This window comes from Salmo trutta, chromosome 30 (assembly GCF_901001165.1).
Source record: "Salmo trutta chromosome 30, fSalTru1.1, whole genome shotgun sequence".
NCBI lineage: Eukaryota > Metazoa > Chordata > Actinopteri > Salmoniformes > Salmonidae > Salmo > Salmo trutta.
The window spans coordinates 28,405,608-28,429,973 of record NC_042986.1 but is presented as its reverse complement, the minus strand read 5'-3'; the positions used below and the strand labels follow the sequence as shown (position 1 = coordinate 28,429,973).

The following is a 24,366-nucleotide window of genomic DNA, read 5'->3' as shown; positions in this document are numbered from 1 at the left end:
ATGCGTGAAGGCTGAAGAACTGCTGAAGTACTCTCTTTCTCTGTCCTGGCAGGTGGTTGAGTTTCTGTCCTATGCTGTAGAATGCATGATCGCTTGAGGGCTACTGAAAGTAGTCTTTCTCTCTTTATATTTCTAACTCTTTATCTGTCTCTCCAGCTCTCATTCTCTAACTGTGGGTAGATACTTTTTTTTAAGGTTTCTGGCTTGGTTATTGTCTGAACTTTTTTTTTTCTCTCTCTCTCTCTCTCTCTCTCTCTCTCTCTCTCTATCTCTCTCTCTATCTCTCTCTCTCTCTCTCTCTCTCTCTCTCTCTCTCTGTCAGGTGGTGAGTGCTCTGGAGTCCAACCCCACAGCGAAGCGTACTCAGCTGCACCACAAGTTTGAGCAGGTCATTGCTCTGGTGGAGGACAACATCTATGAGTGTAGCAGTGAGGCCTGAGTCTCCCTCCACCCAGCCTCCACCCCAGACCATTCCCCCAGGCTGCCTCCGCCCTAGCTGGGGTACAGGATCTAGAAAACCCCCTGTCTGTCTACCCTACAAATATCCCTTCTGTCTATAGAGTTTATAGAGCCCAAAGACAAGAAGGAACTCTTTGCTTTAAGAAATATTTTGCTTTAAGACTGGAAGAGATGGCAGCTTGAGCTTCACTGTAACACCTCAACCCAAGACTGCCTCAGAAACCAGATTGGGAGCACTGTACCATGGATTAAGAAATGTCCTAAGAATGTACCTTGGACTAAGCGCATGTTGAGATACTGAGGAATTGAAACCCACGTCCTTTATATCAAGTGCAGAATCTCTGGATTATGTCTTTGTCTGGGTGAGGGTGACTGTATTGACTCTTCTACTCACACTTGGATATCAACCCAATCTGGTATCTTGTCTGTTCACACCTGGCTTGGATCTCACTCTGGTTTCACACTGCTTTGACCTGAAGCATAGTGGAGTTAGAGATGGAGGCACTGGGAGATGGGCCTTATTCTGGATGATGTCACAGCCTCTGGGACCTGGAGCCCCGGCGGCCATCTTACGCACTGACCCCCCTTCTGTTGGAGGATGAGCCAATGATGCACTGTACTGTATTGTAAATGTCCATAGCAATATTTATAGATCTGTTCTAATGTTTTCTGAGTGGCCTGTTCAACAATATGTGAATGAGAAACTCTTCCCATCTTATTACAACCTGCACTGTTCTCAGGTTTGATTGGTGGAAATGGCAAAGAACTCCAACGGTGCTTTGAACTACAAGTCCCAATGTGCTTTGCAGGTTGGTGATGGTTCTGGAGGAGTAGAGTAGTATTGAGAGGATTCATTAGCTAATGTTTCATGTGCCACAGACCTGTTTGCAAAGAGACTGGACTCTGTTGGATCAGATGGAGTGTAGTTCAATGGGAAGAATTACATGTGATGTGTTTATGTGAAGGCAGGTTGATCTGTTTTGTGACTGAGAATGAAGGTAGATTTTGACCAAGAGGGACATTTAGAGTAAAACTATTACCTTCAGTTAATGAAAGAGGGACAACTGTCTGACATGACCGTACATGTGATGCCAAAATGACAATTGTCAGAGTTTGTGAAAATAAATGCTACTACAGAGCTATAATACGGTATAAAATGTTGAAATTTTTGGTTTCGTACCAGTATAAAAATGTCTGTTTTCATCAATACCTTTTTGACTGGTTGTGCATGCCACCCAACAACCCAATGGGCATCTGGACTCTTTCAGAAACACTAGTACTGTAAATGCTTCCCTATGAATGAAACAGGTATGAAAAAGAAAGTTCACATTTTTATTGTAGGATATTTAACAACTTTATTTCAACGTCACATGTACCATCCTTACCTTTACAGTATTAACACTAGTCATGTCTCCAGAGCTTTTTACACACACACACACACACACGCACACTCACACTCTCTCTCGCACTCAGGAGGTGGCTTCTCCCTGCAGAGTCTCTTTGCGGGTCCATCTGTTTACACTCAGGACCTGGTCCGAGCCAAGGGTTAAGAGCTAACCAGCTCAGCCTCATCATGATGGTGCCCTGGTTGGCAAAGATGTACCAAGCCACGGTGGCGTAGGGCACCCAGCATATCAAAAATGTGATGCCCATGGCAATCACCATACAGGTCACTTCCTTCTCTGCCCTCTGAGTGGTCTCTGACTCCTGCTGCAGGGCTGCCGCCTGAACGGACGGACGGACGGACGGGCGGACACACACACACACACACACACACACACACACACAAATGTGTATGTGGAGATATAGTAGTCCTGTGTGTTTACTGGTCTTCAGTGACAGTGTGTGTGGTTTGTTGTTGTCCCATGCGGGCGCTACAGAGCAGAAGGCCGTAGCAGAAGCTGATGATGACCAGAGGGATGTAGAAGTGGAGGGTGAACAAGATGTATACTGTAGTAGTTAATTCCACAGGAACACTGCATACCCTCTGGGATGGACCTATACACACATGCTCCCGCACACCTCATTTAAAAAATGTTTTATGTTATATGTATTATAAAGAAGTATTGCCCCTGAGATCTACCAGCCATCGGCCCATTCCCATTTCTTAAGGTGACGTTTAAGGTAAGACTAGTAGGAGATGCTATTTGGGGGGTATTTAGAGGGTGATCTACCTGGACCAGCAACACAATGGAGGCACAGCGCAGGGGAGAGCCATGATCCAGGTGAAGGCCACACCCACAATGGCGGGCCACTCATTGAAGCGATAGTTGGTCATTGGTTTACAAACCACGATATAACGCTCAATGGCCAATAACACCAGAGACCAAAGGGAGATTTCCTCTGAGACACACAGCAAGTCAGAAACACATGCTCAGTATACATGCTCATGTGCAGAAAATACACTGCTCAAAAAAATAAAGGGAACACTTAAACAACACAATGTAACTCCAAGTCAATCACACTTCTGTGAAATCAAACTGTCCACTTAGGAAGCAACACTGATTGACAATAAATTTCACATGCTGTTGTGCAAATGGAATAGACAACAGGTGGAAATTATAGGCAATTAGCAAGACACCCCCAATAAAGGAGTGGTTCTGCAGGTGGGGACCACAGACCACTTCTCAGTTCCTATGCTTCCTGGCTGATGTTTTGGTCACTTTTGAATGCTGGCGGTGCTTTCACTCTAGTGGTAGCATGAGACGGAGTCTACAACCCACACAAGTGGCTCAGGTAGTGCAGCTCATCCAGGATGGCACATCAATGCGAGCTGTGGCAAGAAGGTTTGCTGTGTCTGTCAGCGTAGTGTCCAGAGCATGGAGGCGCTACCAGGAGACAGGCCAGTACATCAGGAGACGTGGAGGAGGCCGTAGAAGGGCAACAACCCAGCAGCAGGACCGCTACCTCCGCCTTTGTGCAAGGAGGAGCAGGAGAAGCACTGCCAGAGCCCTGCAAAATGACCTCCAGCAGGCCACAAATGTGCATGTGTCTGCTCAAACGGTCAGAAACAGACTCCATGAGGGTGGTATGAGGGCCCGACGTCCACAGGTGGGGGTTGTGCTTACAGCCCAACACCGTGCAGGACGTTTGGCATTTGCCAGAGAACACCAAGATTGGCAAATTCGCCACTGGCGCCCTGTGCTCTTCACAGATGAAAGCAGGTTCACACTGAGCACGTGACAGACGTGACAGAGTCTGGAGACGCCGTGGAGAATGTTCTGCTGCCTGCAACATCCTCCAGCATGACCGGTTTGGCGGTGGGTCAGTCATGGTGTGGGGTGGCATTTCTTTGGGGGGCCGCACAGCCCTCCATGTGCTCGCCAGAGGTAGCCTGACTGCCATTAGGTACCGAGATGAGATCCTCAGACCCCTTGTTAGACCATATGCTGGTGCGGTTGGCCCTGGGTTCCTCCTAATGCAAGACAATGCTAGACCTCATGTGGCTGGAGTGTGTCAGCAGTTCCTGCAAGAGGAAGGCATTGATGCTATGGACTGGCCCGCCCGTTTCCCAGACCTGAAACCAATTGAGCACATCTGGTACATCGTCTCGCTCCATCCACCAACGCCACGTTGCACCACAGACTGTCCAGGAGTTGGCGGATGCTTTAGTCCAGGTCTGGGAGGAGATCCCTCAGGAGACGATCCGCCACCTCATCAGGAGCATGCCCAGGCGTTGTAGGGAGGTCATACAGGCACGTGTAGGCCACACACACAACTGAGCCTCATTTTGACTTGTTTTAAGGACATTACATCAAAGTTGGATCAGCCTGTAGTGTGGTTTTCCACTTTAATTTTGTGTGACTCCAAATCCAGACCTCCATGGGTTGATAAATTGGATTTCCATTGATTATTTTTGTGTGATTTTGTTGTCAGCACATTCAACTATGTAAAGAAAAAAGTATTTAATAAGATTATTTATTTCACTCAGATCTAGGATGTGTTGTTTAAGTGTTCCCTTTATTTTTTTGAGCAGTATATTTAGACAAAACTATTCTGAATATATTGGACACAGGCAGAAGACTTAAAACAGAACAGATGCTACTCTATATCTAAAGTACATAGGGTACAGTAAGTGACTTAGAGTGATATTGGCAAATCTACTTTTTCATGCATTTATATGATCTCAACCAGCAACTTGCACCTGCAGCTATTGGAACAGTTGATGTGATAACAGCTGCACTTCAACACAAAGCTTCAGTTATTCTGTAAGGTCTATACATCTGCTGTCATTAAAGACATCCCTCTGTCACCTCAGTCACAGAAAACAGGTGTAAATGAGGTGTAAAAATGCATATCTCATAAGGTCCTGGGCTTTATTTAAGTCTTCACTGTCTTCTTTACAAGAAAGGTATGCTGGGGGTGCGGGTGCTATTCAAATTATTCTAAATACATGGGTGGTCTTGATATTCGGGGAAAAAAATATTCGGCACTGGATTTTAAAGTCATTGAGCTCAAGGTGCATTGAGGTTGCACCTGACGAAAGCCAGCCAGGCACCCCTTTAGGGAAAAGTTCCTCAACCACAGATCCAGGATCAGATTCCCCTAGCCTAATCCTAACCATTATGGAAACCAAAATATCTTACCCTGTGGCTCGTGGCAACTACGAGACGTAGAGCGTAAGGAAGTTTATAGGGAAGGCTGTGACAAGAAAGATCATGTAGGAAGTGAGGAGAGAGTACTTCCAGGGTGCAGCTAGGTAATACTGAAGGTACTCAAAGGGGCTCTGCACCACCCCAGGTTTGTTAGATAAGGGCACGTAAAAGTTTGGGCCCTCTGTGCCGTTCATGGCGGCAGCTGTTGGGGTGTGTATGTCTATGTAAGTGTGTATGTTTCTCTACTGAAGTGTGTCTTTCTCTGTCCTCGCTAGTATTTTGAGAGAGGAACGAGAAAGCACTGTCCCTTCTCAGACTTGAGAGGAGCTCTTTCTCGCTGGAGGCCAGGTAGGATGGAGGGGATAGATAGATCCAGACAATGAGAAGTGGTGTGCGCAGCCCCCCCCCCCCCCCCCCCCGAGGCGAGCGCAGGCCCTTTTAAGAGCCCCTCTCTTAGGATTAGGCACATGCATGGACCTCAGCATGGTGCCAGCATGGACAGATTTAGGTCACACACACTAATCCATGAGAAAAACATCTAGCGTGAGTATAGTGTGTGTATACTCAAAGGCAGTGTTATACTCTGACGATGTCATCCTCACAAGAACACGTCATCAAGTTTGCTGGAGGCTAAGTCAAAGACCAATGCAACTCAGACTTCTTCTGAAAAGCACATATGCCAAAAGTAATGCACTGAAGAATAGGGTGTCAGATTTGCATTATCCTAGACGCCTAAAGGCTACTGTACCAGTCTGCTTATACAGCCTGACGTGTCAACTTTGTCAGAGAATAATTTAGCAGGCTTTATAGAAGAGGGAGTGTAAATGTAATTTCCGGAGTGTTCCAACTCATTTGCAGCAGTGGTAACCTAATCCTTAATCACTGAATAATATGGACCTCACTTAGGAAAGGAGCAGAAAACGGTTTCTGTTGCACACATATCCCCTCTCACTCACACACACACACACACACACACACACACACACACACACACACACACACACACACACACACACACACACACACACACACACACACACACACACACACACACACACACACACACACACACACACACACACACACACACACACACACACACACACACACACACACACACACACACACACACACACACACACACACACGATTTTGTCAGGCATATTAATTTTGGTAGCATGGCGCGTAAGCTCACACACAGTAATCCTGTGGTAAGGTGTGGGACAGTAAGACACCTGGTGTTAGAGCTGTGAAGCTGTCAGACTGCCCGTGGATCGCTGAGAAGAATATCAACACACACCGATGCAAACACACTCAAAAACACATTTCTAACCCTGAATCACACACTCATGCACATTTCTAACCCTGAATCACACACTCATGCACAAAACAAGTTGAGAATATTGAAACCTTTCTTTAAAAAACATTGACTTTAATATAAAAATACAATACATTCAACTCTTAAAAAAAAAACATCACACCATAACTATTTACCTAAATAATGTGGAATGCTAGAGAGTCAAAGTGCACATCACATAACAGCAACAATAAATACCAATGAATTAAAATAAGTGTTTTTAATTTTTTTTAAATTTGACAGAAGAGTTCATTCGTAAATCTGTGTGATCTCATCCTGTTCATTCTATAGGATTGATCAGCTGAAGATGTGCTTTTGTTGCAGACTATAATGATCTTCATAATCCCATCCCTGAAATAACATCCATGAGGGTTTGGGGCTGCCAGCATATGGACGGAACATTGCTCAGAAGAGCAAGAGTGAAACTGAAGATATGAATGAATTGTGAGATGGATGAATTGACTCTAGAACAGTTTGGGGAGGTCAGTTGGGTTCATCGATGGGCCGACGGCAGTAGGGACAGCAGTTGTGCTGAAGCACAAGCAGCTCATAGTCTTCACTGTGGAACATCTAGAGGAAACACACCAGAGAAGACAGGAAGCATGGGTCAGAGAACACAGAGCAGAGCAGGGATTCTCTAAGGAAGGTAGCAGAGGCCAGTAACACATCTAGCACTGCCAATAGCAACATTTTATCCAAATCTAACTTCTGGTAAAGGAAACACTGCAGAAAGTAAAAATAAGTGAAAGATTAAGGCTAGAAGAGAGATACTGCCAGAGGGCCATGGAGAGCCAAGGTGTGTGTGTGTGTGTGTGTGTGTGTGTGTGTGTGTGTGTGTGTGTGACGGTAGTGTGTAATGTTTTAATGATTAGAATAATTTTTCACCTAAGTACAGCACCTGGGGGTGAGTGAGTGTATGATAGGGGTGAGTAAGTGTGTGATAGGGGTGAGTGAGTGTGTGTGTGTGAGATAGGGGTGAGTGTGTGTGTGTGATAGGGGTGAGTGTGTGTGTGTGATAGTGGTGAGGGAGGCATGAAGCTCAATGCTGAGTGTGTGTGTGTGTGTGTGTGTGTGTGTGTGTGTGTGTGTGTGTGTGTGTGTGTGTGTGTGTGTGTGTGTGTGTGTGTGTGTGTGTGTGTATATATATATATATGTGTATGCATGTATGTATATATATTCCATCTATTCAGTACCTGGAAGCAGGAGGGGCACATGGTGATGCTGACATCAGGCAGTAAGGAGCGGTAGTACTCCCACTGCAGGGGTTTGGGCCAGCGCTTGATCAGGACATCCCTCCTGCTCATAGACCTCAGCACGGAGCGACTCACCACCACCGGGACAAAGTCAGAGCCCCCCTGCTGTTAAGGAGATACACACAGGTTCACATATTAGAATATACACATACTGACCCCTTTCATTTATACTCTCCCTTTAGTTTCACCTCCCTCCTTCCTATCCTCACCTCAAAGCTGAGTTTGGCCATGAAGGGGTCCTCCTCTATGTCTTCTGTGCCATCATCCAGCTTCAAAGACTGGGACTCTGATACAGTTAAGGAAGCTGCTCCTCTCACATTCTCCCTTTCATACCCTATCACTTCTGCTCATCGTTCTCTGCTCTCACACACACACTCACGACGTACAGTTCATTAGGAAAGTATTCAGACCCCTTGACTTTTCCACATTTTGTTACATTATAGCCTTATTCTAAAATGTATTAAATTGTTGGTTTTTTTCCTCATCAATCTACACACACACACACACACAATACCCTATAGTGACAAAGAAAAAAAAACGTTATTTTTTTTAAACATTTTTGCAAATGTATTAAAAACCCAAAAATGAAATATCACATTTACATATGTTTTCAGACCCTTTACTCAGTACTTTGTTGAAGCACCTTTGGAGGTGATTACAGCCTCAAGTCTTTTAGGGTTTGATGCTGCAAGCTTGACACACCTGTATTTGAGGAGTTTCTACTCTAAACTTTCTACTCTTAAACTCGGACAAAACAGAGATGCTTGTTCTAGGTCCCAAGAAACAAAGAGATCTTCTGTTGAATCTGACAATTAATCTGGATGGTTGTACAGTCGTCTCAAATAAAACTGTGAAGGACCTCGGTGTTACTCTGGACCAGGATCTCTCTTTTGAAGAACATATCAAGACTGTTTCAAGGACAGCTTTTTTTCCATCTACGTAACATTGCAAAAATCAGAAACTTTCTGTCCAAAAATGCAGCAGAAAAATTCATCCATGCCTTTGTTACTTCTAGGTTGGACTACTGCAATGCTCTACTTTCCGGCTACCTGGATAAAGCACTAAATAAACTTCAGTCAGTGCTAAATATGGCTGCTAGAATCCTGACTAGAACCAAAAAATTTTTATCATATTACTCCAGTGCTAGCCTCCCTACACTGGCTTCCTGTTAAGGCAAGGGCTGATTTCAAGGTTTTACTGCTAACCTACAAAGCATTACATGGGCTTGCTCCTACCCATCTTTCCGATTTGGTCCTGCCGTACATACCTACACGTACGCTACGGTCACAAGACGCGGGCCTCCTACTTGTTCCTAGAATTTCTAAGCAAACAGCTGGAGGCAGGGCTTTCTCCATTTTTATGGAATAGTCTGCCTACCCATGTGAGAGACGCAGACTCGTTCTCAACCTTTAAGTCTTTACTGAAGACTCATCTCTTCAGTAGGTCCTATGATTGAGTGTAGTCTGGCCCAGGGGTGTGAAGGTGAACGGAAAGGCTGGAGCAACGAACCGCCCTTGCTGTCTCTGCCTGGCCGGTTTCCCCTCTTTCCACTGGGATTCTCTGCCTCTACCCCTATTACGGGGGCTGAGTCACTGGCTTACTGGTGTTCTTCCATGCCGTCCCAGGGAGGGGTGTGTCACTTGAGTGGGTTGAGTCACTGACGTGGTCTTCCTGTCTGGGTTGGCTCCCTGTAGCTCAGTTGGTAGAGCATGGTGTTTGCAACATCAGGGTTGTGGGTTCGATTCCCACAGGGGGCCAGCACAGGAAAAAAAAAAAAATGTATGAAATGTATGCATTCACTAATGTAAGTCGCTCTGGATAAGAGCGTCTGCTAAATGACTAAAATGTAATGTAAATGGCTCCCCCCCTTGGGCTGTGCCGTGGCGGAGATCTTTGTGGGCTATACTCGGCCTTGTCCTGGGATGGTATGTTGGTGGTTGGAGATATCCCTCCAGTGGTGTGGAGGCTGTGCTTTGGCAAAGTGGGTGGGGTTATATCCTACCTGTTTGGCCCTGTCCGGGGGTTTCATTGGATGGGGTCACAGTGTCTCCTAACCCCTCCTGTCTCAGCCTCCAGTATTTATGCTGCAGTAGTTTATGTGTCGGGGGGCTAGGGTCAGTCTGTCACATCTGGAGTATTTCTCTTGTCTTTTCCGGTGTCCTGTGTGAATTTAAATATGCTCTCTCTAATTCTCTTTCTTTCTTTCTCTCTCTCGGAGGACCTTAGCCCTAGGACCATGCCTCAGGACTACCTGGCTTGATGACTCCTTGCTGTCCCCAGTTCACCTGGCCGTGCTGCTGCTCCAGTTCCAACTGTTCTGCCTGCAGCTATGGAACCCTGACCTGTTCACTAGGCGTGCTACCTGTCCCAGACCTGCTGTTTTCAACTTTCTAGAGACAGCAGGAGCGGTAGAGATACTCTCAAAGATCGGCTATGAAAAAGCCAACTGACACTTACTCTTGTCTTACTGACTTGTTGCACCCTCGACAACTACTATGATTATTATTACTTGACCATGCTGGTCATTTATGAACATTTGAACATCTAGGCCATGTGCTGTTATAATCTCCACCCGGCACAGCCAGAAGAGGACTGGCCACCCCTCATAGCCTGGTTCCTCTCTAGGTTTCTTCCTAGGTTTTGGCCTTTCTAGGGAGTTTTTCCTAGCCACCGTGCTTCTACACCTGCATTGCTTGCTGTTTGGGGTTTTAGGCTGGGTTTCTGTACAGCACTTTGAGATATCAGCTGATGTAAGAAGGGCTATATAAATACATTTGATTTGATTTGAGTTTCTCCCATTCTTCTCTGCAGATCCTCTCAAGCTCTGTCAGGTTGGATGGGGAGCGTCGCTGCACAGCTATTTTCAGGTCTCTTCACAGATGTTCGATCAGGTTCAAGTCCGGGCTCTGGCTGGGCCACTCAAGGACATTCAGAGACTTGTCCCGAAGCCACTCCTGTGTTGTCTTGGCTGTGTGCTTAGGGTCATTGTCTTGTTGGAATATGAACCTTTACCCCAGTCTGATGTCCTGAGTGCTCTGGAGCAGGTTCCCATCAAGGATCTCTAAGTACTTTGCTCTGTTCATCTTTCCCTCGATCCTGAATAGTCTCCCAGTCCCTGCTGCTGAAAAACATCCCCACAGCATAATGCCACTACCATGCTTCACCGTAGGGATGGTGCTAGGTTTCCTGCAGACGTGACGCTTGGCATTCAGGCCAAAGAGTTCAATCTTGGTTTCATCAGACCAGAGAATCTTGTTTCTCATGGTCTGAGAGTCTTTAGGTGCCTTTTGGCAAACTCCAGGAGGGCTGTTATGTGCCTTTTACTGAGGAGTGGCTTCCGTCTGGCCACTCTACCATAAAAGCCTGATTGGTGGAGTGCTCAGAAATGTTTTGATACCCTTCCCCAGATCTGTGCCTCGACACAATCCTGTCTCAGAGCTCTACGGACAATTCCTTCGACTTCATGGCTTGGTTTTTGCTCTGACATGCACTGTCAACTGTGGGACATTATATAGACAGGTGTGTGCCTTTCCAAATCATGTCCAATCAATTGAATTTACCACAGGTGGACTCCAAGTTGTAAAAACATCTCAAGGATGATCAATGGAAACAGGATGCACCTGAGCTTAATTTTGAGTCTCATAGCAATGGGTCTGAATACTTATGTAAATAAAATTTTAAAAAATTCAAAAATGTCTGTTTTCACTTTGTCATTATGGGGTATTGTGTGTATATTGATGAAAAAAAATATATTTAATCCATTTTAGAATAAGGCTGTAACGTAACAAAATGTGGAAAATGGGAAGGGGTTTGAAAACTTTCCAAATGCACTGTATACCAGACTCATGCAGTCACTTTATGCAACCAACATCGGGAAAAACAAAGATACTCTAATTCATATGTCAAAGAGAGCAAGTTACTTCGAAAAACTATATATATCCAAACTACTTTGTGATAAATTATTATATCTAAACAGATGTTAACATAATGTGTCATTTAGCCTATTAAACACAAAAACTATATTTCAAGTGAGAATTAGGCCGGTCAGATGCCAAAAAAGAAAAGAAATTGCTGCCTACTTCACCCATATTTTCTTTTCGCAAAAAAAGTAGTGAATAGTTCCATTAGTTAGCGACGCCACTGCATGGCTATAGTACGTAATTAACTACTGAAATCACTACCAAGATTTGAATTTAGAACAACTACCACCAAGCTACTGCAACATGTAGTTGAATTACTACTTGAATAACATATAGTTCACTACTCCCCAACACTGTGTCAGCTAATGCAGGTTACTCCCAGACAGAGAGGTCTCTGAGGTGTTAGTGTCATTCTGACAAGAGAGAAGAGCCCCTCTAACTCTAAGATTACTTCAGCTTGACAGCTTAAGGTGCTGGGCAGAATCAAGGTGCTGGGCAGAATCAGAATCAAGGTGCTGGGCAGAATCAAGGTGCTGGGCAGAATCAGAATCAAGGTGCTGGGCAGAGTCAGAATCAAGGTGCTGCGCAGAATCAAGGTCCTGGGCAGAATCAGAATCAAGGTGCTGGGCAGAATCACAATCAAGGTGCTGGTAAAAATCAGAATCAAAGTGCTGGGCCGAATCAGAATCAAAGTGCTGGGCAGAATCAGAATCAAGGTTCTGGTAAGGACACATACTGTATGTAATGTGTGTCTGTATGGAAACATGTATGAGCACACAACCTTAACATACAGACTATTCACATTAGGTAAAACTGGTAATGAGAAATGCGTAGATGTTATTTGTGTACACTGCATCAGGTAAAGGATACCCCCACTGCTCATCTCCTGCCAGCGAGCTGCCTTCCTGTCAATGCAAGGGACCTCCAAGTCAATAAGAGACACAGCCTCCTCATCACCGATACCCTTGTCCAGGTAGAACTGCACCAGAGGAAGGACCTCTACAGTACAGAGATACATTATTAATAACACACCTCGAAACCAAACATCCATTTACAAAGAGACTGGTGTCAACCTACCGTATGAAGATGCTGAATAGATGAAGGGCTGTTTGCAGTTGATACACACACTGCCCTGGCTGTTCAGCAGGGGGTTGTTGGTGGAGCAGCGGTAACACATGGGGATCAGGTCCTGGGTTACACACATACACACATTTGTGAAAATACCTAAAGTATAAGATACACGCTCCACTAGAACTTTAAAAAAAAGTAAATATACACACATATACACAGACACGCATGCAAACACACACCTCATTGTCGTGGTATGGTTTGGAGCGGACGGTAAGGCTGCCCAGGTCCATTGACTCCTGGAAGCGAGAGGGAACGTGGAGGTCCTGGAGCTTCTCATAGGCATGTCTGGCTAGCTTAAACGCTCCCAGGGTTCTGCTCTGCTTGGCCAACGCATAAAGAGTGTTACTGAGACCCATCGTCAAGGGCAACAAGGTGCTACAAGTAGACATTGCCCTTACCAACAGATCTGGGGTCAGTTTACTCTCTTCAAATTGTATCCTAATTACACTACATGATCAAAAGTACGTGGACACCTGCTCGTCGAACAGCTCATTTCAAAATGATGGGCATTAATATGGAGTTGGTCCCCTGTTTGCGGCTATAACAGCCTCCACTCTTTTGGGAAGGCTTTCCACTAGATGTTGGAACATTGCTGCGGGGACTTCCATTCATCCACAAGAGCATTAATGACGTTAAGCAATGATGTTGGGTGATTATGCCTGGCTCGCAGTCAGCGTTCCAATTCATCCCAAAGGTGTTTGATGGGGTTGAGGTCAGGGTTCTTCCACACCAATCTCGACAAACATTTTCTGTATGGACCTCGCTCTGTGCATGGGGGCATTGTCATGCTGAAACAGGACCTTCCCCAAACTATTTCAACAAAGTTGGAAGCTCAGAATCATCTAGAATGTCATTCTATGCTGTAGCGTTAATGTTTCCCTTCACTGGAACTAAGGGGCCTATTCCAAACCATGAAAAACAGCCCCAGACCCTTATTCCTCCTCCACCAAACTTTACAGTTGGCACTGTGCCTTCTGGCAGGTAGAGTTGTCCTGGCATCTGGCAAACCCAGATTTGTAAGTCGGACTGCCAGATGGTGAAGCGTGATTCATCCCTCCAAAGAACGCGTTTCCACTGCTCCAGAGTCCAAAGGCGAAGAGCTTTACACAACTCCAGCCGACGCTTGGCATTGCACATGGTGATCTTAGGCTTGTGTGCAGCAGCTCGGCCAAGGAAACCCATTTCATGAAGCTCCCGACGAACAGTTCTTGTGCTGACGTTGCTTCAGGAGGCAGTTTGGAACTCAGTAGTGAGTGTTGCAACCGAGGACAGACTATTTTTACGCGCTACGCACTTCAGCGGTCCCGTTCTGAGGTTTTGTGGCCTAGCCGTTGTTGAACGATTTTTAAGGTGGCAACCTATACCGGTTCCACGTTGAAAGTCACTGAGCTCTACAGTAAGGCCATTCGACTGCCAATGCTTGTCTATGGAGATTGCATGGGTGTGTGCTTGATTTTATACACCTGTCAGCAATGGGTGAGGCTGAAATAACCGAATCCACTACATCCATCCACATTATTTTGTATATACAGTTGAAGTCGGAAGTTAACATACACTTAGGTTGGAGTCATTAAAACTCCTTTTTCAACCACTCCACAAATTTCTTGTTAACAAACTATAGTTTTGGCAAGTCGGTTAGAGTCTACTATAAAGTCTACTTTATGCATGACACAAGTAATTTTTCCAACAATTATTTACAGAGATTATTTCACTTATAATTCACTGTATCACAATTCCACTGGGTCAGAAGTTTATATTCACTAAGTTGACTGTGCCTTTAAACAGCTTGGAAAATTCCAGAAAATTATGTCATGGCTTTAGAAGCTTCTGATAAGCTAATTGACATCATTTGAGTCAATTGGAGGTGTACCTGTGGATGTATGACAAGGCCTACCTTCAAACTCAGTGCCTCTTTGCTTGACATCATGGGAAAATATAAAGAAATCAGCGAAATTATAGACCTCCACAAGTCTGGTTCATCCTTGGGAGCAATTTCCAAACGCCTCTAGGTACCACATGCATCTGTACAAACAATAGTACGCAAGTATAAACACCATGGGACCACGCAGCCGTCATATCTGCTAAATGACTTAAATGTAAATGTAAATACCGCTCAGGAAGGAGACGCATTCCGCAAATCAATCCCAGATCAACAGCAAAGGACCTTGTGAAGATGCTGGAGGAAACAGGTACAAAAGTATCTATATATCCACAGTAAAACGAGTCCAATATCGACATAACCTGAAAGGCCACTCAGCAAGGAAGAAGCCACTGCTCCAAAACCGCCATAAAAAAGCCAGACTACGGTTTACAACTGCACATGGGGACAAAGATCGTACTTTTTGGCGAAATGTCCTCTGGTCTGATGAAACAAAAATAGAACTGTTTGGCCATAATGACCATCGTTATGTTTGGAATAAAAAGGGGGAGGCTTGCAAGCCGAAGAACACCATCCCAACCATGAAGCACGGGGTGGCAGCATCATGTCATGGGGGTGCTTTGCTGCAGGAGGGACTGTCGCACTCCACAAAATAGATGGCATCATGAGTAGTAAAATTGTGTGGATATATTGAAGCAACATCTCAAGACATCAGTCAGGAAGTTAAAGCTTGGTCACAAATGGGTCTTCCAAATGGACAATGACCCCAAGCATACTCCAAAGTTGTGGCAAAATGGCTTAAGGACAACAAAGTCAAGGTATTGGAGTGGCCATCACAAAGCCCTGACCTCAATCATATAGAAAATGTGTGGGCAGAACTGAAAAAGCGTGTGCGTGCAAGGAGGCCTACAAACCTGACTCAGTTACACCAGTTCTGTCAGGAAGAATGGGCCAAAATTCACCCAACTTATTGTAGGAAGCTTGTGGAGTTAAACAATTTAAAGGCAATGCTACCAAATACTAATTGAGTGTATGTAAACTTCTGACCCACTGGGAATGTGATGAAAGAAAGAAAAGCTAAAATAAATCATTCTCTCTACTATTATTCTGACATTTCACATTCTTAAAATAAAGTGGTGATCCTAACTGACCTAAGACAGGGAATTCTTACTAGGATTAAGTGTCAGGAATTGTGAAAAACTGAGTTTAAATGTATTTGGCTGAGGTGTATGTAAACTTCCGACTTCAACTGTATAGTGTATTATAGTAGGGAAATGCCAAACTGAACTTAGTGCCTAATGGAAACGTCTTCCAACTCCAAAACAAGAACTCAAGATCGGGGACTGGGCACACAATTGGCACTACACACACTCATCAGAGCTGTGTATGTATGCTAAACATAGCCACTGCCAGCAACCACAAGTCCCATTCTCTCTGTTTGGCTCTGTGATGGCTTCACTGATCCTCTCTAAAATAACTACCTTGGCTTTTCCTTTAAAAGTGGTGTGATTAGAGGAATGTATACTTGTGTGTAAGTGTTTGTGTAATCATCCTTGCATGTGTGTGTTTGAGCAGAGGAAATTGCTGCCTGTTTGTATTTGTATGGATTGAGATTGTTGTGCACTGAGGAGCCCTTGGAGAAAGGCAACACCAGGTCAATGACTTGCAGCTGCAGAAGCCCTGTAACTGGGATTCCTCCACTAGCTCCAACAGCTCTCCTCTCTGCTCCTCCAGTCCCAGTATCAGGATTGTTAAAAACTCATCTACTGTTATGTGTTGTATGTGGTGCTTTCCGTGACATTGTGCCACATTATTCCGACCAGAGCCTGCTAAGACCATAAATCCTGGTTCAAAGTTTTCCGAGCGGCACCGTTTCCTTCTGGAAGCCTGGTATTTCCTTCCCCATGCTCCTACCCCTTTCTCTCTCTATATATATATGTGTGTGTGTGTATATGTGTATGTGTATGTATATGTGTGTGTGTGTGTGTGTGTGTGTGTGTGTGTGTGTGTGTGTGTGTGTGTGTGTGTGTGGTAATCAGTGGGTTTGTTTTGGTAAATGAAGATGTGCCTCTTTCTGGCGTCTTCTCTTCCTGCCCATCTCCCTTCACGTGGTCGTGCTGCTCTGTTTCCTCTACCCTGTTTGTTCCCTGGCACCAACTTTCTCTCTCTCTTTTTCCTTAATGTTCTCTCTACCTCACCAGGTAATCAGCCTGTGAACTCTATGAACATTTAAGGTGACATTGGACACATGGATTTGAGCATACTGCTTCTGACTTGTAGGATTATTTTAACATTGGAAGGATACACTTTGGAGATGCCCAGTGGCACGTCCTTGGTGAGGTTGTGTAGGAGGTACCTGGAGATGTTAAAGAGCGTCTCAGGCATATGGGAGCTAAAGGGTTCATCCTGGAGAAAGGAGAAAAGAGAGAGAGGAGGGAAAGGTAGCAGGAAGGGGGAAGAAGGGAGACAGAGAAAGATGGGAGGCAGAGAAAGAGGGGAGGCAGAGAGAGAGAAATAGAGGCAGGTAGATGTAGCAGGAAGGGGGAGGGGAGGCAGAGAAAGAGGGAGAGAGAGGGAGAGAGAAATAGAGGCAGGTAGATGTAGCAGGAAGGGGGAGGGAAGGCAGAGAAAGAGGGAGAGAGAGGGAGAGAGAAATAGAGGCAGGTAGATGTAGCAGGAAGGGAAGGCAGAGAAAGAGACAGGGAATTAGAGGCAGGTAGATGTAGCAGGAAGGGAGAGGGGATGCAGAGAAAGAGACAGGGAATTAGAGGCAGGTAGATGTAGCAGGGGGGAGGGCAGAGAGAGAGAGAGAGAGAGAGAGAGAGAGAGAGAGAGAGAGAGAGAGAGAGAGAGAGAGAGAGAGAGAGAGAGAGAGAGAGAGAGAGAGAGAGAGAGAGAGAGAGAGAGAACATAACAACATCAATCAAATACGCACAGCTTTGGGCACCTTTGTAAGAGTCTCAGAGGCACAATGATCCTGTGTCTGTCCCTCCCCCTCTTCTTCTCCTCTCTTTTTATCTCTCTTCTTCTCTCTCCTGCCTTAAACACTAGTCTGAAGATGAAGAATAGCCTGAGCTGTGCCACAGACTCCCTTCACAGCACAGAGCACTGCTCTCACAGGGGCTAGGTTCAGAGGCAGGGAGTGGTCATTAGCGTACAGCGCCAGCTAGCTCCCACGGTGTTTGATGGCTCAGCACAGCCAGGTGGCTGGGAGAGTTAAAGTGAGGTATAGAAGGTTCCTGCTCTGGACTCAATCACAGGGATTCCTCACTTCAGGGGTGTGACTAGTACTGTAAAAACAAACAGAGAGAGAGAGAGAGAGAGAGAGAGAGAGAGAGCGCACAAAGACACACTGACAAATGCCGGGTGTACTGCAGCCACAGCAAACCAACGTAAAGAGTGCTTATAACCAGGCATAGCTTGTTTAGAACCAAGCAATGGCGAGGGGGGGGGGCTGCTGGTGGAAGGGGTTATCCTGATTAATGATCAACCAATTAACTGGTTACTATAGAAATAGAGGTCATAGTGGGTTCAGAGAGTTGACCGTGGTGATTAACATGAGTAGGATTGTAGCTATGGGGATGTTGTTGACAGAATCTTCAGAAATGCTCTCTGTATATCTAACGTAGTTATGCTTTGTAGCAGTGTCTGGCTGAATTGGAACGGATTCCAGAAGCATTTCCTATTTCAACTAAGGGACTGAAGGGATTTTTTTGCAGTCTACCTTTCTCAACTCTCTCAACCCCGCCTATTCTTAACTTCTTTACTTTTCTGAACTCAACCTTAACTTAGTCTTAACTATACTTACTTGGCTCTACTCTGTCCCTACCTTCATCTGTGGTGAGCATCTTACTGTGTAACGCTGTATTGAGTGGTAAACATGGTAGAGCTCAGCCAGGTGCTGGAAACGCTTGAACTTCTTCAGCATCTCCTCCTTCCTCTCCTCGTTTTCTGTGACACACACACACACACACACACACACACACACACACACACACCAAAATAAAAATGAAGCAGTTACAGTAGGAATTCAGTGGTGATAGTAGTAAGACGTATATGGGTGTCGGTAGACCTACTTACCCCTAGCGATGTCCAGACACTGCATAGAGAGCATCCAGTAATAATATGCTGCGTCATTGAACCTGCTCTCCACCACGGCATTGTGGGTAAGCTGTTCCAACACCTTCACAGCCTCGCTCTGTCGGCCCGCCTTGTGGAACGCTGCGGGGGGAGGAGAGAAGGGAGGGAAGAGACTTAATTGCAGCGATGAAGCGGGAACATTGCGAGCTAGAGCAACGCTTAACACTGCTTCTATTGCATTGACAATAGAGTTTCAGCCTTATAGGAGCTGACCCCTTTCCCATTACACCCTTTCATTCTCAGGCTGCCAGAGATGAACAATATCACACAGACACACATTTACACACCAGGGGCAATTTGTACTTAACGTATACGAGACAATGTTTTCCTCATTTTTCACTAGTAACCACAAACAGACATCTAAAACAAACCCACTCCCAAATTTCAAACAGCATGCAACTCCAATAAACATGTGGTCATTTCCATGCAAAAGGACCCATGAGCACCAACATGTGACGTTCATAGGAGCATGCCAAAAAGGATGTCAAATGAAGGTTACGAGTCTATATTTTTGAAAAATGAAGTCATATACAAATGTTTTAACCATTTTCCAAACTAAAAATGTGTTATAAGCAAATGCTTTGATTTCTTGTCAAACAGATAGAAAAGCGGTCTTACACAACACCTACCAGAAAAAGTCTTAACAGGTATTAGAAATACATCAAAACACAATCATTTTGAAGTAAAGACACCTGCTAACTAATAAACACTTTTTTTTGCCACCTGTAAGTTTAAGAAACAGTGCCTTGTCCCGTTACCCCACATTCAATATGTTCTATCTTAAACATAATGAAAGTTCACAGAAGTAACAAGCAAAGGTACACCTACCAATTACTTCTAGTGTTGTTACTGATATCAATTTAGTTTATGAATTATTAAGTGATTAAAACTTGAAATTCTGTTACCAAATCGGTAACAGAATTTAAAACAAATTTGGTAACGGAATTTCTGCAATTGAGTTGGCTACAACAGGAAATCATAGTAGTCACAAACCACAGTTGGGTCACCTGCTACTGTCCTCCTTTCCACTGGCATACTGTTATGTTCAGCTCATAGGGTCACCTGCTACTGTCCTCCCTTCCACTGGCAACCTGTTATGTTCAGCTCATAGGGTCACCTGCTACTGTCCTCCTTTCCACTGGCATACTGTTATGTTCAGCTCATAGGGTCACCTGCTACTGTCCTCCTTTCCACTGGCATACTGTTATGTTCAGCTCATAGGGTCACCTGCTACTGTCCTCCTTTCCACTGGCATACTGTTATGTTCAGCTCATAGGGTCACCTGCTACTGTCCTCCTTTCCACTGGCATACTGTTATGTTCAGCTCATAGGTTCACCTGCTACTGTCCTCCTTTCCACTGGCATACTGTTATGTTCAGCTCATAGGGTCACCTGCTACTGTCCTCCTTTCCACTGGTATACTGTTATGTTCAGCTCATAAGGTCACCTGCTACTGTCCTCCTTTCCACTGGCATACTGTTATGTTCAGCTCATAGTGTCACCTGCTACTGTCCTCCTTTCCACTGGCATACTGTTATGTTCAGCTCATAGGTTCACCTGCTACTGTCCTCCTTTCCACTGGCATACTGTTATGTTCAGCTCATAGTGTCACCTGCTACTGTCCTCCTTTCCACTGGCATACTGTTATGTTCAGCTCATAGTGTCACCTGCTACTGTCCTCCTTTCCACTGGCATACTGTTATGTTCAGCTCATAGGGTCACCTGCTACTGTCCTCCTTTCCACTGGCATACTGTTATGTTCAGCTCATAGGGTCACCTGCTACTGTCCTCCTTTCCACTGGCATACTGTTATGTTCAGCTCATAGGGTCACCTGCTACTGTCCTCCTTTCCACTGGCATACTGTTATGTTCAGCTCATAGGGTCACCTGCTACTGAAACCCGGATAAGATGCCTGGGATATGCTGATCTAAGACGGGATACTGTGGCATGTAAACATCTTATCCCGTTTACTGTTGTTTTTAAAGGTCTGCGCAGGCTCAGTTTTGCATAGTATCACCTTTGAAGTTCAGATGGGAACAGTAATAGCTGGAATAGTAACTGAAGTCAAGTCAGGACACTGACTGTAGGCCTCACATGTAGGCTTTTATAATATTAAGTCATACAGAATTAAGTGTTTCTTGCTGTAAAATTATAGACCAAATGTAATTTTTTCTCGGGAACAGGAGTGGAGAAATATGGTTTCTTTCTTTCATCTTGAGAAAATGTAAATGTCCAATTAGGGACTGTGCTGTGTAGACTAACCGTGCAACTTTTTTCAGCGACATAGCTGACAGCCGACAGCATTTCACTTTCAACCACATAAAATATGCATAGAAGACAAACTCAAACACATGTTGGATCGTTTTCACAGCATTTCATTTCCTTAATACCGATCAACAAACTGATGTCAATTGGAAATCCTGCAAGGAAAATCTCCCCATTCCCTAAGTGTCTTTGCTACGCGAGAGAAGCAGAAATGAACAAGAAAACTTTACTGATGTCAACTAGATCGTGGATGCTATATTCATTCTATCGATTTATGACATTCTGGTGAGCATGGCTTTATTTAATATTCTAAAGTATCAAGTAATGACAGACAATTATCAATATTATGTTTATTTATGCATGCAGGGATGGATACTCATGAGCGGGATTTCAAAGGTGCATGTAAAGTGATCCTAAATTAGACCTAAACAGGAATATGAGCTATTATCTGGAATACGGTGCGCACGTAAACCTACCCATGAGTCCCCTCTCTTTCTATTTACTGTAATCAGCATCCTGACCCACTGAGCACCGGCCGACACCGGACGTCAATGGATGCTGAAAAGTAGTTGAAATTTGGTCAGTCCACCGTGGCCTTGATTTCAACGTCTACAGATGTAGTTTTTCGGTCCGATCCGGACCAACCTTGATTTCAACGTCCAGATATCTGATGACCGGGCCAAATTTGAACCAATCATAGACATCTATGTTTCACAGTTTTGGACAACACATTACAGTAAGGCACAGTAAAGTACAGTAGAGTTCAGTACAGTACAGTACATAGTAGAGCACACTTGAGTACACTATAATGGACTGTACTGAACTATAGCTACTTTACTGAACTATACTCTACTTGACTATACTGTACTCTACTGTTACTGTACTTTGATGTCCAAACTTGTTAAACATACTGTAGACGTCTATGGATGGTTCATATTTGATCCGGTCCAACCCAACAAAATGTGGTCTTGTTTGGTGGCGGAGCTCATTAGAATAATAGCCAGTGTGGAGGATAATACCCAAATATGCAAAAGGAGGATATTGAATATTTCTACCTTTGTGTACCTATTTAGGATACATCACCATGAAGATAATGACATTCATATCCATAATTATGCATTTCTGTGTAGTACAGATCAGGGTCAAATTATGAAATTTTGTAACCAAAATTCTGTTATAAATCAGGTGTAAATCCACTTCACCTACAATAACCAAAAATCAGGTGTAAAAAAATCTGGTGTAAATCCAGTTCACTTACAATAACCAAAATATATTTTTATTCAACTCAAGGTGTCATATCATAGCTGACACCCCATTCTTTATCTTTGAATATTAATTCGGAGCATATCTTTTTGGGGAAAACGAGGTCACATAAAAAACTAAGGGAGACTTTACAGAAATTATGTTACCAAACTTTGCATTACTATAAAATGTTCAGTGTGAATTGTTAAAAGTAGTCTTTGTGAATAGAGTTATATGGTTTGTTAAACTTTGAAATCAAGGTTTTTAGTTTGGCATACATTTTAAAGGGATACTTCGGGATTTTGACAAAGAGGCCCTTTATCTACTTCCCCAGAGTCAGATGAACTCGTGGATACCATTTTATGTGCTAGCAGATACCTATAGACTTACAGTCATTGTGTTAATGTTAGTTAGCATTGGCTCGCGAAACCCACCTCTAACTTCCTTCCTGGACACAAGAGACATAAAATGGTATCCACAAGTTCATCTGATTCTGGGGAAGTAGATAAAAGGGCCTCAGTGCCAAAATCCCAAAGTATCCCTTTAATTGAATTGCCCATGTGTCCTATTCTTCATGTTGCAATCTCTCGCTAATTAAAGGCATCTCCAGGGATGCAGCCCTGTCTGTCCTGCTTGTACAGGGAGTCAAGAAATATTAGTGTTGCAGCCGGGCAGATAAAACACAGTCAAGTGCTGCTGGTTAGTGTAAGGACACACACATACATACAGCTACACACACACACACACACACACACACACACACACACACACACACACACACACACACAAACCACATACACTCCCCCAAACACACACTATGCTAAAGATGATTAACATGGGCTGTGGTCTGGGCCCACATAACTCAGTGATGTAGCTCAGATACAACAATGCTGCGTTGGTGAGGAGTTACAGTCAGTGACCAGTCAGCCCTGCCAGGTGAGGAACCACCAGGGTACAATGCTACAGGGGCCTAAAGTCAATTACAATCACTGTGGTGGTAGCACAATACAGCATTACTGCCCCACTAAAACACAATACAGTCAGCACAACGCCAGTTTACTGCCAGGCTGAAACACAACCAGGCCTGTTCAACTCTATACTCCACACACAGCAAGACACAGAGAAGGATATTATGCAGGATGGATTGGATACAGCACTCAGGCTTTTTTATGGATCAAAAAGGAGCTTAGGCGGTGGGCGTGGCAGGGGGCGTGATTGGCTCGTCGGCACGGCTGATTTTGAGAGAAATCTCCATGGAGACGAGAGAAATTTTGGCAGTTTTAAAGCTAATTTCCTGCAATTCTATGCATTTTGTCATGGCTAATGCTGTGTTCTTTTGCTCAAACATAATAACAAAATATATATTGCTAAATTCATTGTTTTTGGAATTTCTATTCTCCCTGAATGTCTCGCTCCCCCCCACCCCCCTGAAAAATCCCTGGTACTGTACATTAATAGGCATGCAGGGATCATAATTATACACCGAGTGTACAAAAGATTAGGAATGCCTTCCTAATATTGAGTTGCACCACCTTTTGCCCTCAGGAAAGTCTCGTTGGGGCATGGACTCTACAAGGTGTCGAAAGCGTTCCACAGGGATGCTGGCCCATGTTGACTCCAATGCTTCCCACAGTTGTGTCAAGTTGGCTGGATGTCCTTTGGGTGGTGGACCATTCTTGAAACACACGGGAAACTGTTGAGCATGAAAACCCCAGCAGCGTTGCAGTTCTTGACACGCTCAAACCGGTGCGCCTGGCACCTTCTACCATACCCCGTTTTTTGTCCTGGCCATTCACCCTCTGAATGGCACACATACACAATCCCTGTCTCAATTGTCTCAAGGGTTAAAAAGTGATATTTATCATGTCTCCTGCCCTTCATCTACACTGATTGAAGTGGATGTAACAGGTGACATCAATAAGGGGTCCTAGCTTTCACCTGGATTCACCTGGTCAGTCTGTCATGGAAAGAGCAGGTGTTCTTAATATTATGTACACTCAGTGTAAGCCCATGCGGTGATTACAGTTCTTCTGCTCACATGGGTAATCATCATTAAGAGTTGCTTGTTATAGTGCTGATTGGAAATATGCATGGCGTGTAACACTGTAAGCAGTCAGGACTTGC

General features: G+C 44.5%; 2 protein-coding genes and 1 pseudogene across 6 annotated transcripts in view; 1 reads left to right on the top strand and 2 right to left on the bottom strand.

Moving 5' to 3' along the window:
* plxnd1 (plexin D1) overlaps nt 1-1,650 on the top strand; it is a 109,477-nt gene extending 107,827 nt beyond the window's left edge. Inside the window, exon 36 of the mRNA XM_029723685.1 lies at nt 323-1,650. Within this exon, the coding sequence (XP_029579545.1) occupies nt 323-439 (117 nt within the window). The 3' untranslated portion in view covers nt 440-1,650. The remainder of the gene's footprint in view (nt 1-322) is intronic.
* Nucleotides 918-5,248, bottom strand: LOC115168898 (rhodopsin-like; annotated as a pseudogene).
* A 1,214-nt stretch (nt 5,249-6,462) lies between these two features.
* The window catches only part of ift122 (intraflagellar transport 122 homolog (Chlamydomonas)), a 36,516-nt gene continuing 18,612 nt past the window's right edge, over nt 6,463-24,366 (bottom strand). For 3 of the 5 annotated variants that reach the window (XM_029723681.1, XM_029723682.1, XM_029723684.1), the window contains 9 exons: nt 18,675-18,815; nt 18,424-18,545; nt 16,900-17,000; nt 12,895-13,060; nt 12,662-12,773; nt 12,455-12,583; nt 7,874-7,950; nt 7,605-7,769; nt 6,463-6,981 (listed from right to left, as the gene is read on the bottom strand). In XM_029723681.1, coding sequence (XP_029579541.1) covers nt 6,895-6,981; nt 7,605-7,769; nt 7,874-7,950; nt 12,455-12,583; nt 12,662-12,773; nt 12,895-13,060; nt 16,900-17,000; nt 18,424-18,545; nt 18,675-18,815 — 1,100 coding nt within the window. In that variant the 3' untranslated portion in view covers nt 6,463-6,894. The remainder of the gene's footprint in view (nt 6,982-7,604; nt 7,770-7,873; nt 7,951-12,454; nt 12,584-12,661; nt 12,774-12,894; nt 13,061-16,899; nt 17,001-18,423; nt 18,546-18,674; nt 18,816-24,366) is intronic. The other 2 variants (XM_029723683.1, XM_029723680.1) reach the window with 1 other exon arrangement.